The 16,403-nt window shown below is 38.3% G+C and overlaps 1 protein-coding gene across 2 annotated transcripts in view; it reads left to right on the top strand.

Annotated features, from left to right (window-relative positions):
* The window catches only part of PALS1 (protein associated with LIN7 1, MAGUK p55 family member), a 61,481-nt gene extending 48,577 nt beyond the window's left edge, over window positions 1–12,904 (top strand). For both annotated transcript variants that reach the window (XM_032180497.2, XM_032180496.2), the window contains exons 12-14: window positions 241–443; window positions 3,111–3,221; window positions 12,191–12,904. In XM_032180497.2, coding sequence (XP_032036388.1) covers window positions 241–443; window positions 3,111–3,221; window positions 12,191–12,367 — 491 coding nt within the window. In that variant the 3' untranslated portion in view covers window positions 12,368–12,904. The remainder of the gene's footprint in view (window positions 1–240; window positions 444–3,110; window positions 3,222–12,190) is intronic.
* Window positions 12,905–16,403: the final 3,499 nt, after the last annotated feature.

Raw genomic sequence — 16,403 nt, 5'->3', positions numbered from 1 at the left:
CATAAAATGTATTAAGATAATTAAATATAACTATTACTGAGATACTACAAACTCATTTTTGTTCATTTTTCAATCTACAAAAAATAAAAACAATGTTAAACATGTAGGCGCTTAGCATTTTCTCAGTTTATTATTTTATAATCTGTGTTACAAAATAAAAATTCTTTCTGACTAGCAGAATTATCCCCTGTCCTCACTCTAAGCCATGCCCATTATTTTTATCTGATTTTGTTTGCCTAGATACAACCCGGAGTAGGCGAGACCAAGAAGTAGCCGGTAGAGATTACCACTTTGTTTCGCGGCAAGCATTCGAGGCAGACATAGCAGCTGGAAAGTTCATTGAGCATGGTGAATTTGAGAAGAATTTGTATGGAACTAGCATAGATTCTGTACGGCAAGTGATCAACTCTGGCAAAATATGTCTTTTAAGTCTTCGTACACAGGTAAAGCTAGAATTTTGTTTTAGGGTTTGAACTTAGAAGGAATGTCATATAGAGTAACCTAGTGGAAGCTGTATTTTGGTCCAAGAACAGCGTGACCTAAGCTCTCATACGGTTTTTCCCACTGATTTGCTATCTGAAATCACACAGGTTGCTAAATCTCTTTCAGTTTCCTCAGAGGGAAAACATATACATACTTACATATACAGGTTGACTATCTCTTACTCAAAATGCTTGAGACCAGAGTGTTTTGAATTTCAGAATTTCTCAGATTTTAGAATATTTGCATATATATAATGAGCTATCTTGAGGATAGACCCAAGTCTGAAATGAAATTCATTTATCTTTTATATACACCTTATTTACTTAGCCTGAAGGTAATTTTATTTTTCCTGGGGATATTGAATAAACTGTCGGCTCCTGTGTTTTGACTGTGACCCGTCACATGAGGCCAGGGGTGACATTTTCCACTTGTGCCATCATGTCACTGCTCAGAAAGTTTCAGATTTTGCATTTCAGATTTTTGGATGAAAGATGTTCAGCTTGTATATATACTTGTATGTATGTTCTGAAACTTAAAATACAGCAAATATAGTATTGGTAGTACTTTAATTTGAGTCTATAAAAGAATTTCCCTTTTCTGATTCTGATATGAGAAAAATTAGAAAATTTCAAGATTTTTTTTTATTTTTTATTTTTTATTTTTTTTGAGACAGAGTCTCGCTCTGTCGCCCAGGCTGGAGTGCAGTGGCGCAATCTCGGCTCACTGCAAGCTCCGCCTCCCGGGTTCACGCCATTCTCCTGCCTCAGCCTCCAGAGTAGCTGGGACTACAGGCGCCCGCCACTGCGCCCAGCTAATTTTTTTTTTTGTATTTTTAGTACAGACGGGGTTTCACCGTGGTCTCGATCTCCTGACCTCGTGATCCACCCGCCTCAGCCTCCCAAAGTGCTGGGATTACAGGTGTGAGCCACTGCGCCTGGCCTCAAGATTATTTTTATGGTTTAGATGCCATTGTTCAAATATTATCAAGTATCACAGTGAATGCTTGGTTGTAGGAAAATAATGAAACCTCAGTTTCACTTATTTGGCAGACTAAGCAAAAGCGTAAAATTACTAACTAGTGCCACTTAGCTTTCTATTTAAAATGATAATTTTAGGACGCCAATGTGGGTGGATCACTTGCGTTCAGGAGTTCCAGGCCAGCCTGGGCAACATGGCAAAGCCCCATCTTTACCAAAAATTAAAAAAAAATTGGCCAGGTGTGGTGGCATGCACCTGTGGTCCCAGCTACTTGGGAGGCTGGGGTGGGAGAATCGCCTGAGCCAGGGAGGTGGAGATTGCAGTGAGCTGCACTGCACTCCAACCTGGGTGACAGAGTGAGTAGAGTGAGACTCTGTCTGAAAAACAAAAACAAAAAAACAAAACCTAATTTTAGAAACTTGGAGTTTTTAAGAAACTCCAAATGTTATGGAAAATTGTTTAATTTTTGTAGACCATACAGCTTTAGCATACGACTTTCCTTAATGTGGTAGAATCTGCTGCTCATGTCAAATCAGGCAACATAGTCCGTGGTCATTAAAGAGATGTACATAAAGGAGAATTGAATCTAAAATGGCTATTCTAAAATAGCAATTAGGGATTTTTGTTTGTGTTTTAGTGGACAAATGCACTTATGCTCTACTATTTCAATTGTAAATTTTTGATTTAGGAGAAGTATATATGTTTTTACTAAATTTCTTTAGAATTCTTTATATTATTTGGGCAAACAGGTTTCTAAAATTCTTATTTCTCCAAAAAAAAGGGCTAACAGATTTTAACAAAGAACTCGGCATATTGTTTTAATCATCTTAATGTTTTTAGATAGCAATGGCATATTCCTATAATCTCCATTTTGATAGAGTGCTTCAGTTTGAGCATACACAGTCATGCATTGGTAACCAAATGAAAACTGCAATCTCCAGATTCAAACATAGTCTACTTTTTCTTAGATGTGCTTTTCTTGAATTGTCTTGCACAGTGAAGTTATGTTCTCTGATTTTGCTTATATTTAGTGTCTGGCACATAGTAAGGCAACTTGTATGATTCTAATTGCTCCAAAATTGATTTTTAATATGGTTATTGTAATCTGTATGTGATCTTATTAGCAAGGTGTTTTAATATCACAGTTGTCATCCTTCAGTATCATTCACTTATATTTCATTACATAAAAGAGCAAGCTAAAATCATATATGTATATAATATATATTATATGTGTATATATACATATATATATATATCTTCACAGTATATTCTTACAGTGAATGGTAGGATCTTAAAAATATTGTGGATTGGGCCAGGTGCAGTGGCTCATGCCTGTAATCCCAGCACTTTGGGAGACCAAGGCAGGAGCATTGCTTGAGGCCAGGAGTTCAAGACCAGCCTGGGCAAAAAAGTAAAAACTTAGCCGGACATGGTGGTGCATGCCTATAGTCCTAGCTATTGGAGATGCTGAGGTGAGAGGGTCACTTGAGTGCAGCAGATTGAGGTTGCAGAGAGCTGTGATCACACCACTGCACTCCAGCCTAGGCAACAGAGCAAGTCCCTTAATCTAATATATATATATCCAATCAGTATTATTAGGAAGTAATTAAATGATGCAAATTATTTTAAAAATCAAAATGTCTTTACAGTCATTGAAGACTCTCCGGAATTCAGATTTGAAACCATATATTATTTTCATTGCACCCCCTTCACAAGAAAGACTTCGGGCATTGTTGGCCAAAGAAGGCAAGAATCCAAAGGTAAAGTTTTCACACTATTGTACTATTCCATTGAAGGTAAACATGAAACAGTCCTGGTCTAATTTGTCCTGGTGCTTAAAAGCTACATTAGCTTGAGCTTTCAAACTGATTATTCTTTCTGTAATACTACTTGCCCGAAAATTGCCATGGTTGCCACTGGGTTGGACTATGGCAGCTTTCCAAAGTTGGGGCGTCTACATATGGTAACCTTTGAGCGTCTTCACATGGGTCTGTGACATTTCTAGGGAGATGTGACTGCCACCAAAGTTATCAGCCAACTCTTCAGGATTACTGACTTTTCTCTGTAGATACTCCACATTTTCAGGGAGCCAAATTTGAGTGCTCTTGCTTTTCTCTTCTTTTTATCCCACTGAAACTTTATGTTCTGCTTTTTTTCTCCCTTTTGTCTTCTCACATGGTTTGGAACAGAAAAATTTTTTAAAATTATTTTAGATCTATGCTAGATATGATTGAGGTAGTCCATGTCATATTAAACATTAATAATTGACTGGTAACATATGTTATTAATAAGAAAGCATTGACTTTTTATTTAAATATGTAAGATGATAACTGTCAAGTGAGTTACTATATCAGAGTAACATGTTCTTCCTTGTTTTTTTGCTTATTTATTAAATAGATCTACTTTTGAGAGGACTCACTCAGATTGCCTCATTTCATTTAAGTCTCCTTAAAGATAGTCATTAAAAGCATATTTACACTCCTTTCTTTTGATTCTGTTTTTTGTTGTTTTTTTTTTGTTTGTTTTGGTCGTTGTTGTTTTGAGATAGGGTCTTACTCTATTGCCCAGGCTGGAGTGTAGTGGCATGTTCATGGCTCACTGCAGGTGCAGACTCTGGGCCCACGCGATCCTCTCACCCCAGCCTGTCCAAGTGGCTGGGACTATAGCCATGCACCATCATGCCTGGCTAATTTTTTATGTATTTTGTAGAGACAGGGTCTTGTTATGTTGCCAGGTTGGTATTGAACTCCTGGCCTCAAGAAACCCTCCTTTCTGCCTCGGCCTCCCAAAATGCTTGGATTGCAGGTGTAAGCTACCACGCCCAGCCTTCCTTTCTTTTTTTTTTTTTTTTTTTTTTTTTTTTGAGACTGAGTCTTGATCTGTCGCCCAGGCTGGAGTGCAGTAGCGCAATCTCGGCTGACTGCAAACTTCGCCTCCCAGGTTCATGCCATTCTCTTGCCTCAGCCTCTCGAGCAGCTGGGACTACAGGCACCCACCATCATGCCTGGCTAATTTTTTTGTATTTTTAGTAGAGACAGGATTTCACCATGTTAGCCAGGATGGTCTTGATCTCCTGACCTTGTGATCCGCCCGCCTTGGCCTCCCAAAAGTGCTGGGATTACAGGCGTGAGCCACCGGGCCCAGCCTCCTTTCATTCTTGACTGTCCACCACAACACCTTAACCCTTCCTCTTCCTCTTCACCCTCCAAAATATGTTTTTTCACTCGTGTCTACTTAACATTTCTTAATCTACATGTGAGGTAGTAATTTTTAATGTCTTAGGCTACAGACATCAGGGGCTTTCACATCCTACATGATGAGCATAATTCTGGTTGCTTTGTCTAGGCTAAGTAGGCTAGCTGGTTAAAGTAGAGCTGCACTGCTTTTTCATTTCCGCCATATACCTACAAATTCATAAGTAACTGGGGTCAGAGTATTTGTTGTCCATAGCACTTAGAATGATACAAAGGAAATAGGCAGCATGGTCACTGGCTGTTCTTGAGGAGGATCACAATATAACAAAAGAAACGAGATTAATACTGTGTAAAATTTAGTGTCCAATAACTACTTTGGTAGAACAGAAATTCCATGGTTGTTCAAGGAAAAGGATGAACACTAAGGACCACAGTGTACTCCATTCTTCCTGTTCAGCCTAATTTTCTACTTCCTAACATGCACACTTATTTCTTTTTAGGCTATCTTTTTTTCCAACAAGGATTTGCTATCACATGAAGGGCCATAGACCATTCCAAAACATGTTAAGCATCTTTTTTTTTTTTTTTGAGACGGAGTCTCACTCTGTCACCCAGGCTGGAATGCAGTGGCGCAATCTTGGCTCACTGCAACCTCTGCCTCCTGGGTTCGAGCTATTCTCCTGGCTCAGCCTCCCGAGTAGCTGGGATTACAGGCGCCTGCCACCACGCCCGGCACTTTTTTTTTTCTTTTTTTTTTTATATTTTTAGTAGAGACCGGGTTTCACCGTGTTAGCCAGGATGGTCTCGATCTCGTGACCTCGTGATCCGGCCTCCTCGGCCTCCCAAAGTACTGGGATTACAGGCATGAGCCACCATGCCTGGCCAGCATCTTTCTTTTGGTTGGTCTCTGGCAGTGTTCTAATGGAATTTTTATCTACTTCACTTTGAATTGGCCATCCTAAATTTTCAATTTAGGTCTGATTTTTTTTTTTTTGAGAGGAGATTCTATATGTCACCCAGACTAGAGTGCTGTGGCATGATCATAGTCACTGCAAGCCTTGAACTCCTGGACTCAAGTGACCCTCCCATCTCAGTCCTATAAGCTGGGACTTTAGGCATGTGCCACAGGTCCTAGCTTATACATATTTTTAAAGCAGGAAGTTGATCAGTACCAAAATGTTTTAACAATATGCAATATATTTGATTTTCTAATTAGAACTTTATGATTCTTTTACTTTGCTGAAGTATATTTTACATACAATAAATACATGCATTTTAGTTGTATAATTCAGCAAGTTTTGGAAATGTATACCTGTGTAACCACCATGCCAATCAAGATTTAGAACATTTCTATCACTCTAGATAGTTTTCTTATGCCCCTTTGAAGTTAATACCCCTCCATTCTTTCTTTCTGGCAACCACTAATCTGCTTTCTGTCACTATAGATTTGTTTGATCTGTTCTAGAAGTTCATATAAATAGAAGCATACCGTTTGTTAAAGTTTGTGTCTGGCTTTTGATCAACATGTTTTTGAGATTCATCTGTGTTGCGTCTAACAGCAGTTCATTCCCTCTTAATGCTGAGTAATATACCGTGATATTAATATACCACAATTTATCCATTCTTCAGTTAAAAAATATTTGGATAAAATTTTGAGGGCCGGGCACAGTGGCTCATGCCTGTAATCCCAGCACTTTGGGAGGCCGAGGTGGGCAGATCACTTGAGGTCAGGAGTTCAAGACCAGCCTGGCTAACATAGTGAAACCCCGTCTCTACTAAAAATACAAAAATTAGCCGGGTGTGGTGGCATGCACCTGTAATCCCAGCTACTTGGGAGGCTGAGGCCGGAGAATAACTTGAACCCAGGAGGTGGAGGTTGCAGTGAGCCGGGATTGTGCCACTGCACTCCTGCCTGGGCAACAGAGTAAGACTCTCAAAAAAAAAGAAAAAAAATTTTTTGAGCTAGTATGACTAAAGCTGCTCTAAACATTCATATAGCCTTTTTGTGGACATATGTTTTCATTTCTTTTGGATGAACACCTAGGAGTAGAATTGCTGGATCAAGTGAGATAAATGTATGCTTTAACTGTATAAAAAACTGCTAAACTGTTTTTAGTTTACTAAATTGATACAAAAGGAGGGGTGCAGTGGCTCACACCTGTAATCCCAGCATTTTGAGAGGCCAAGGAGGACGGATCATATTTTTTTTTTTCTGGGGTTGGGTGGGGGGAGGTTTTAAATGTATTTTTATTTTATTTTTTTCTTATTTTTTTATTATACTTTAAGTTCTAGGGTACATGTGCACAACATGCAGGTTGGTTACGTATGTATACATGTGCCATGTTGGTGTGCTGCACCCGTTAACTTGTCATTTACATTAGGTATATCTCCTAATGCTATCCCTCTCCCCTCCCCCCTCCCCATACCCCACAACAGGCCCCAGTGTGTGATGTTCCCCAGCCTGTGTCCTGGTGTTCTCATTGTTCAATTCCCACCTATGAGTGAGAACATGCAGTGTTTGGTTTTCTGTCCTTGTGATAGTTTGCTCAGAATGATGGTTTCCAGCTTCATCCATGTCCCTACAAAAGACATGAACTCATCCTTTTTTATGGTTGCATAGTATTCCATGGTGTTTATGTGCCACATTTTCTTAATCCAGTCTATCATTATTTTGGGTTGGTTCCAAGTCTTTGCTATTGTGAATAGTGCTGCAATCAACATACGTGTGCATGTGCCTTTATAGCAGCATGATTTATAATCCTTTGGGTATATACCCAGTAATGGGATGGCTGGGTCAAATGGTATTTCTAGTTCTAGATCCTTGAGGAATCACCACACTGTCTTCCATAATGGTTGAACTAGTTTACAGTCCCACCAACAGTGTAAAAGTGTTCCTATTTCTCCACATCCTTTCCAGCACCTGTTGTTTCCGACTTTTTAATGATTGCCATTCTAACTGGTGTGAGATGGTATCTCATTGTGGTTTTGATTTGCATTTCTTTGATGGCCAGTGATGATGAGCATTTTTTCATGTGTCTGTTGGCTGCATGAATGTCTTCTTTTGAGAAGTGTCTGTTCTTATCCTTTGCCCACTTTTTGATGGGGTTGTTTGATTTTTTCTTGTAGATTTGTTTAAGTTCTTTGTAGATTCTGGATATTAGCCCTTTGTCAGATGGGTAGATGGTAAAAATTTTCTCCCATTCTGTAGATTGCCTGTTCACTCTGATGGTAGTTTCTTTTGCTGTGCAGAAGCTCTTTAATTAGATCCCATTTGTCAATTTTGGGTTTTTTTACCATTGCTTTTGGTGTTTTAGTCATGAAGTCCTTGCCCATGCCTATGTCCTGAATGGTATTGCCTAGGTTTTCTTCTAGGGTTTTTATGGTTTTAGGTCTAACATTTAAGTCTTTAATCCATCTTGAATTAATTTTTGTATAAGGTGTAAGGAAGGGATCCAGTTTCAGCTTTCTACATATGGCTAGCCAGTTTTCCCAGCACCGTTTATTAAATAGGGCATCCTTTCCCCATTTCTTGTTTTTGTCTGGCTTGTCAAAGATCAGATGGTTGTAGATGTGTGGTATTATTTCTGAGGGCTCTGTTCTGTTCCATTGGTCTGTATCTCTGTTTTGGTTACTGTAGCCTTGTAGTATAGTTTGAAGTCAGGTAGCATGATGCCTCCAGCTTTGTTCTTTTGGCTTAGGATTGTCTTGGCAATGCAGGCTCTTTTTTGGTTCCATATGAATTTTAAAGTAGTTTTTTCCAATTCTGTGAAGAAAGTCATTGGTAGCTTGATGGGGATGGCATTGAATCTATAAATTACCTTGGGCAGTATGGCCATTTTCACAATATTGATTCTTCACATCCATGAGCATGGAATGTTCTTCCATTTGTTTGTGTCCTCCTTTATTTGGTTGAGCAGTGGTTTGTAGTTCTCCTTGAAGAGGTCCTTCACATCCCTTGTAAGTTGGATTCCTAGGTATTTTATTCTCTTTGTAGCAATTGTGAATGGGAGTTCACTCATGTTTGGCTCTCTGTTTGTTATTGGTGTATAGGAATGCTTGTGATTTTTGCACATTGATTTTGTATCCTGAGACTTTGCTGAAGTTGCTTATCAACTTAAGGAGATTTTGGGCTGAGACGATGGAGTTTTCTAAATGCACAATCATGTCATCTGCAAACAGGGACAATTTGACTTCCTCTTTTCCTAATTGAATACCCTTTATTTCTTTCTCCTGCCTGATTGCCCTGGCCAGAACTTCCAACACTATGTTGAATAGGAGTGGTGAGAGAGGGCATCCCTGTCTTGTGCCAGTTTTCAAAGGGAATGCTTCCAGTTTTTGCCCATTCAGTATGATATTGGCTGTGGGTTTGTCATCAATAGCTCTTATTATTTTGAGATATGGCGGACGGATCACTGGAGGCCAGGAGTTTGAGACCAGCCTGGGCAACATAGTGAACTCCTGTCTCTACTAAAAATATAAAAAAAATTAGCCGGGCATGGTGGTGTACGCCTGTGGTACTGGCTACTCAAGAGGCTGAGTTCATGCCACTGCACTCCAGCCTGGGCAACACAGCAAGACTTGGTCTCAAAAAATAAATAGATAGATAGATAGATAGATAGATAGATAGATAGATAGATAGATAGATATAGAAACTAAGAAGGTGATGGTGTTACTCACTGGATGCAAAATGTAACCAACCAGTTAATGTAATTGTACTCTGAATCTGTTCTTCTAGTATTGTGAAAGAATGGGTATTGGCATAAAGATGTGATTTTTTTTCTTGTATGTATTGTTAAAGTCACAGAAAATCATCTATATTGTGGTAAGAGAGAATATATGCCAGACAAATGCTCTGCTGTCTGTCAGAAAGAGAAATAAAGACACAATCTGGAACCAGGAAAGAAAATAATAATAATTATTATTATTATCAAAAGGAATAATCAAACACTTTAGCAAAAGAAATAAGTCAGAGGGCATTTGTCTTTGTCTCTTTTCTATTTAATTCATTTCTTTTTATGCTTTCTTTGACTATAATTTGCACTTGCTGTAGTTTCTGAAGATGAATGCTTAATTTTTAAACTCTTCTTCTTTTCAAATATAGGCATTTGAAATTATAAATTTCCCTCGAAACAGTTCTTTAGTTGCATCCCATAAGTTTTGAGATTGTATTTTTGTTACCGTTTTGTTAGAAATATTTTCTAATTTCCCTTCATTTTTTTTGAGACGGAGTTTCGCTCTTATTGCCCAGGCTGGCGTGCAGTGGAACTATCTCTGCTCACTGCAACCTCCGCCTCCCGGGTTCAAGCAATTCTCTTGCCTCAGCCTCCCTAGTACCTGGGATTATAGGCATGCACCACCACGCCCAGCTAATTTTGTATTTTTAGTAGAGACAGGGTTTCTCCATGTTGGTCTGGCTGGTCTCGAACTCCCGACCTCAGGTGATCCGCCTGCCTCAGCCTTCCAAAGTGCTGGGATTACAAGCATGAGCCCCTGCACCCAGCTCCCTTGTTTTTTTCTTTAACACGAGTTATTTAGAAGTATGTTACATAATTTCCACCTATTTGGAGATGGAAAAAAAATTTTAACTGATTTATAATTCCAGGTGGTCAGACCCTGAAAGATGTCAGTCTTTTCAAATTTGTTGAGCCTTATTTTATGGCCCAACATCTGTTCTTTCTTGGTAAATGTTCTGTGCACACCGGTTAGGATGTGTATTCCACAGTTTTTGGTGTAGAGGATGGTGTATGTGATTGTATTTATTCCACTTACGTTTTTTTCTCCTTTGATACTTCTTTTTCTTTTTTTTGAGACAGAGTCTCGCTCTGTCGCCCAGGCTGGAGTGCAGTGGCGCAATCTTGGTTCACTGCAACTTCCGCTTCCTGGGTTCAAGTGATTCTCATGCCTCGGCCTCCTGAGTAGCTGGGATTACAGATGTGCACCATCACGCCCGGCTAATTTTTGTATTTTTAATAGAGATGGGGTTTTGCCCTGTTGGCCAGGCTGGTCTCAAGCTCCTGGCCTCATGTGATCCGCCTACCTCGGCCTCCCAAAGTGCTGAGATTACAGGTGGGAGCCCCTGCGCTGGTATTGGTATTTCTAATAGTGCTTTATTACTCAATGATAGAAGTGCTGAAGTAAAAACAAATTTTCAATTTTAACTCTGTAAAACTGTGCTAGCTAAGAAAATGATGGTTTTACAAAATGTAACCAACCAGTTATCTAATTGCGTTCTGAATCTCTGAATCTGTTCTGCTAGTATGGAGGCTTGAGAGTGGCTATCTAGCAGTATGAACTTATTGTCAGTTTTGCCGAGTTCAGCTAAAAATTTTGAGCTAAAACATTTTGTTTCATCTTAGTTGTGGATTGTAATTTGAAAGAGAACTTCAGACGTGAAGTACTAAATAAGTGATATAAGCCATTTTGGCACAAAATGAAATAACAATGCCTTAAATTTGATAAAAACTAGGTGGATTGGGGCTTTAGCATTTTCATTTCAACTACAATACCACAAAGTTTCAGTTCTCTGTGGAGTCCTAGAATGTTCTTCCAATAATCTGGAGCTTATGATAGACATAAGTTTTAGCAAAAATGTGTGTTCAGTTACAGCGGTGAAGTAGATTCCCTGATGGGAACAAAGGATTCTGTGTGCCATATTCAGATGTACAACATTCCAGAATGAGAATTAGAGAGTCATGCAAGAAACTGCCTCAGGACAAGCCAGAGTTGTCATATTTTTAATATGTTTTCTTACTGTTACAGAAGTTCAAACATGAATGATATAAACTGTTTTGTACTATGGGTCCAATATAGTATTGATGTGTGACTTTTATATCTGAGACATTTTGTCTTGAGTTTGAGTTAGTTGTCTTCATTGGCAGGGGTGATTTGAGGTGAGTTTCACTTTCTTGAACACATGTGCCTGATAATTAGAGGGTTCAGGATAAGTTTTGCACATAGCCTTGCTGCCTGCTTATCTTTGTAAAATGGCCCTTTCCTTCAGTCAGTATTTTAAAGCAGGCTGCTCTATATAGTTTCCCAAACTCTGGTAGGATACTTTTAACTCTCTGCAGCAGATAGTATAGGGCAAGGGCTCTTTACTAGAGCCAAAAGTAAATGGCATTTTAGGTCCTTGCTCCAACCAGAAAGGTTCACTCCATATTACAGAAGATGTTACTATTAGGAAGAGGTTATAGTGTCCTAGAATGTTTGAAAACAAATGTTTGTAGGGAACAGTGTTGTTGTGTTCTTGAAGCTTGTAGTTTTGTTGGTGAGATAAGACAAAATATGTGAAAACCTAAATAGTGGTATAAAACAGGATATATTGAGTCCCAGATGGTTCATAATGTGAGTCCTGAAGATGCCAAAGCAAAGGAAACCATTGTGGCCGTGACAGGGTTGGAAAGGAGCTCCTGAGGTTGGGAGAGACAGAAGGAAAGCTTTGAAGGTCACTCCTTGTTCTTTGGCCATCTCTGACTCATCCTATATTATTTGGTTAGGAAAGGAATTGTCTCACAGTTTTTATCTTCTGTTTGCAGCCTGAAGAGTTGAGAGAAATCATTGAGAAGACAAGAGAGATGGAGCAGAACAATGGCCACTACTTTGATACGGCAATTGTGAATTCCGATCTTGATAAAGCCTATCAGGAATTGCTTAGGTTAATTAACAAACTTGACACTGAACCTCAGTGGGTACCATCCACTTGGCTGAGGTGAAAGAAACCCATTCTGGGGCATGTTGGACTTGATCTGGCAAAAACTGCCAATAGGAAGATTGCCCGACATTGCAGCAAGATTGAGGATAAGATGGAAGGCAGCAGTATAAACCGTAGATCTGTTCTTAGATCTCTTGAATTAGTGAGAGGACGGTTCCCTTAGGCAGTTTGTGCACAGCATCCTTTATTCTCTATACATGGCTTTAGTGGTTCTTGCCTCATTTTGGGATTCTAAATGGAAGCTTTCAACAGAGCATTCCATTTTATCCTGTTAAAACCTTTTGTTTTCACCTAAACCCTTTCTGCTTAGTTGTATCTCTGTGAAAAACTTGTATACACAAGTGTCTATGTCTCGCACAAATATGAATGTGATTACACTTAAGTGTTAAATCATTAACACTTAAATGACTTCATTGGGAATATCGAGCAGAGGGACTGTGCTTTTTTGCACTGGGAAAGGCAGTATTTGCTTAGGAGACTAATTTAGTCATCAGAGATACTTTCCTAAAAAGGAAAAATAAAAAACAAAATGGTGCCACTTTGGGTTGAAGCTACTTTGTTAGGCTTGAATTCATTTATATGTCTTTTGATTCTTAAAAAAACAAAAAACATTCCATTAGAAGCACCAGTTTTTTTGCTCAAACTTTGTGGATCAGACTCTACACTCAACATACTCTAATCTACTTAAAGGTATACAGAATATGCTGATCTTTTTAAAATTACGATTTCCTGAATTTTTTTCTTAAGTCGTCTCAACTGATTTACTAACTTAGCTTCCCTTCCCTCATCTGCATAGTATAATAGAATGTATGTTACATTTTTATGAATGGCAGGTGTTCATTATAATCTGTATTGACTGTTAAAAAGTTTCTTCCTCATGATGCTAATAGTTTTTTGTATACATGGGAGGATAGCACATTTGACAGTTTTTGCATTTTTATGAGCACAGTATCCTATGACTGTGCTACATATATATAGGTAATAAACTGGAATTCTGTTGATGAATATAGCTGCTGTACTATATATTACTATTTAATAGATCAACAAATGGTCATTGAAAATACTTGTTTAGCATTAGAATAAAATTATATATGTCCTTGGGAAATATTATGACAATTGACTTTAAGATCAAAAGGAAAGGAAGACCTGAAAGTCATTTGAACATTTTAGGAAAAGAATATTGGAGAGAAAAAGGTATTAAATATATAAAAATAGGTTTTTAACCTAACAAGGTCTGCCTCTTATGACCAGAATGCAACAGCTTGGGAAATCATAAAAGAAACATTTAAGCTAATAGCATTTTCGTACTGTCTCTATAGCTGTAGCTTTAAAATTCAACGTGTATAACTGACATGGAAACTTAATTTGCGGTCTTTTCAAGCCTTTAGGATAGCGTGATGTGTAACAAACAACCTCAAATGTGAATGCCTTGATTTTATTTTTATGGTGACTTTAGCTACAGCATTTCCTATTCCCAGAGCTAAACACTGGAGTAATACTGACATCATTTAATTTAACATAAGCAATTATGTTTAAGGAGTAATTTGTGTCATGTATATATTTGATTTTTTTCCTCTTCTACATAATTTTATTTGAACAAATGTAGACAGTTTATATGTCGCCTTTTTCTGTTCAAATTTGCATGGCCTATTAAGTTGGCTGGAGAGTGTTTTATATGGAAATATTTTCAAGATAATGTTCCTTAGGAAGAAAGAGGGAAGGAATGCCATACATACTGTCTCTTCAGATCTGAAATACTCCAGTTTAGAGCCAGGAAAATTCACAGGTCACAACAATTTTTAGCATTAAAAAATAAGGAATATACTTAGCACTTAATCTCTTCAGTTTTCCAGTTTACTTCTCAGGAATGAAGTGTAGTCTGTGGTTAACAACGGAGTTTTGTGATCTGCTTATTGTAACTGACAACTGTTTTCAACTCCAAGAGTTAAACTAAACTATTGGCAGTTCATGTTAAGTTAGAGTGAGGGTGTAGGTAGTGTCAGTGAGTGGCTCTTGTGCCCGATGTAGACATTAGGCCTGCACTAGGGCCATGTGCTGTCAAGATTCAGGAACATGGCTTTAACAAGCAGATCTTGTATCAAGGCAGAGGCCATGCCATGCCATACTTTTAGGAAGTCTGAGATGATAAATATTTCAAGGTCAGTGAAGTCCTATCACTCTCCCCTTCCTCATCAGCAATGGTAGATAGAAATGTCCCAAACTTTTCTAAATCCTAGTGATGAGGATGTGCTGATATTCAACATAGTCCTTAAAGTTAAAACTGAGTTGTTGCTGACCTCCACAAAAGAATATGGAAAAAAGCCTTGCTGTACACCTAGTTGTATAGCCAATCTGGCCAATTCCGTTTCCTGTCCCTCTGTGGTTCTGGCTGGAGACCCCAGTGTGGGGGAGGTCTTACCCATTTAATATAGAAATGATATCAATAACTAATGCTATGTACTTGGAAAATCCAAATAAGGAAGTGTTAGGTTGGTGCGTATCTTTCTCAAATTTTCGTTGTCAGAACAAATGGAAGGAGATTATTATTTAGACTAATCCAGATTTGCTTTCTATGAAAATCTAATGTCTGGATTATCTTCCTTTTCTCATGGCCTAAGAAATAAGTATCGATAAGGAATGATTTGAATGTAATTTTGTGAATGTGTGGAAAATATAAAGCAGGGATTTAGCCTTAATAAAGGTAACCTTCTGACATCTGTTGTTAATCCCCCTTTGTACTCTTATCCTGTGTCTGCACTCTGTTATTTTGAGATGTCATACTGTACACTGTATTGTAAAAATAAAAAGTAAAATTATATTTCAAATTTTAAAAGCCACTGAGCAATTTCTCTTGCTATTTGCTCGGCCACTCAAGGTTTCCACACATGCAAAAACCACCCTCCTCTTCAAGTTTTTGCCAAAAGCAAGACCATTGGATCCTCCAGGTACAACACAAAATACCTTTTGATTTGTTCTTTAGAGAGGGGTAGTGCCCCCTGTTGGTGCAGGTATAGGTAGGTCCTGTTTCCTTAATTATTAAAACCAACAACTAAGTGTATTAAAGATGCACAACTCCAGGCTGTGAACTTGAAAGTTTTCTGGAGAAGGAGGTATGTAATACTCAGGCAAATGGACCTTATGTGCAGCCTGGGATTTGAGGACACTGAGGCAGCATGTGAATTGTTGGCAAATATATAACATACTTTGTTTCTCCATTCCTTTTTTTCTGCTGTACATCTCCCAAAGGTCATAAATCATACACCAACAAAAAGTTTCTTACATATATACACCTGCCATCGCAGTTCAGCTTTACATTCCTATTCCTGATCTATATTCTTCTCCTATGTTTCAGATAACTCTGACTCCACATAACAAATTATGTGTCGTTTTCTTGATTTCTTTTTAACAAATGCTAAACTATAAAATCATCTGCACTTTTGTAAGTATTTTAACCAAGGCCAGTACATTCCAGGACTTTAAGAAGCCATAGGAGAAATCTAGGGTCCTTCGGCTTGTTGCTTTATATTTAATTTACCTCGATGTGGAAAACCACTAATCTGGATCCCCACTTCAAACTAATTTTTGCCTCCTAGAAAGGCAGTACGTAATTCTTAAAATATAAAGATCAAATTAAATCAAATCATACTTGACTTGCATTCCAGCTGTGCGCTTTGACTTGTCAAAGTCTCAATTTCCTCATCTGCAAAGTGGAGATGGTAGAAGTTAACAGTTCAGCAGGATGTTGGGAAGACGAAATGTTAAAGTTACCTATTTTTAAAGTACTTGCTGTTGGTTTTCCAGTCATTACTGAATTTACACTGTACCTAAGATTTTATCCTGTGAGCAGCAACCAGATTTCCTAAGTATCAGCTTCTCCAGAACAGTCCCAATGTCTTTAAATACCCAAAGTTTGAAATATAGATGAAACAGAAAGGAAAAGTTAGGGTGTAAAAACTCTGAAGGTAGACTGCTTAGACTTAAATTCTGGATTTGCTACTTTCTAGCTTTTTAACTTAAGACTACTCAAGTTTCCTGTG

The sequence above is a fragment of the Hylobates moloch genome, unplaced genomic scaffold, assembly GCF_009828535.3.
Source record: "Hylobates moloch isolate HMO894 unplaced genomic scaffold, HMol_V3 SCAFFOLD_16, whole genome shotgun sequence".
NCBI classification, from domain to species: domain Eukaryota; kingdom Metazoa; phylum Chordata; class Mammalia; order Primates; family Hylobatidae; genus Hylobates; species Hylobates moloch.
Note: the sequence above shows the minus strand (reverse complement) of the source record. Positions and strands in the feature narration are given on the sequence as shown.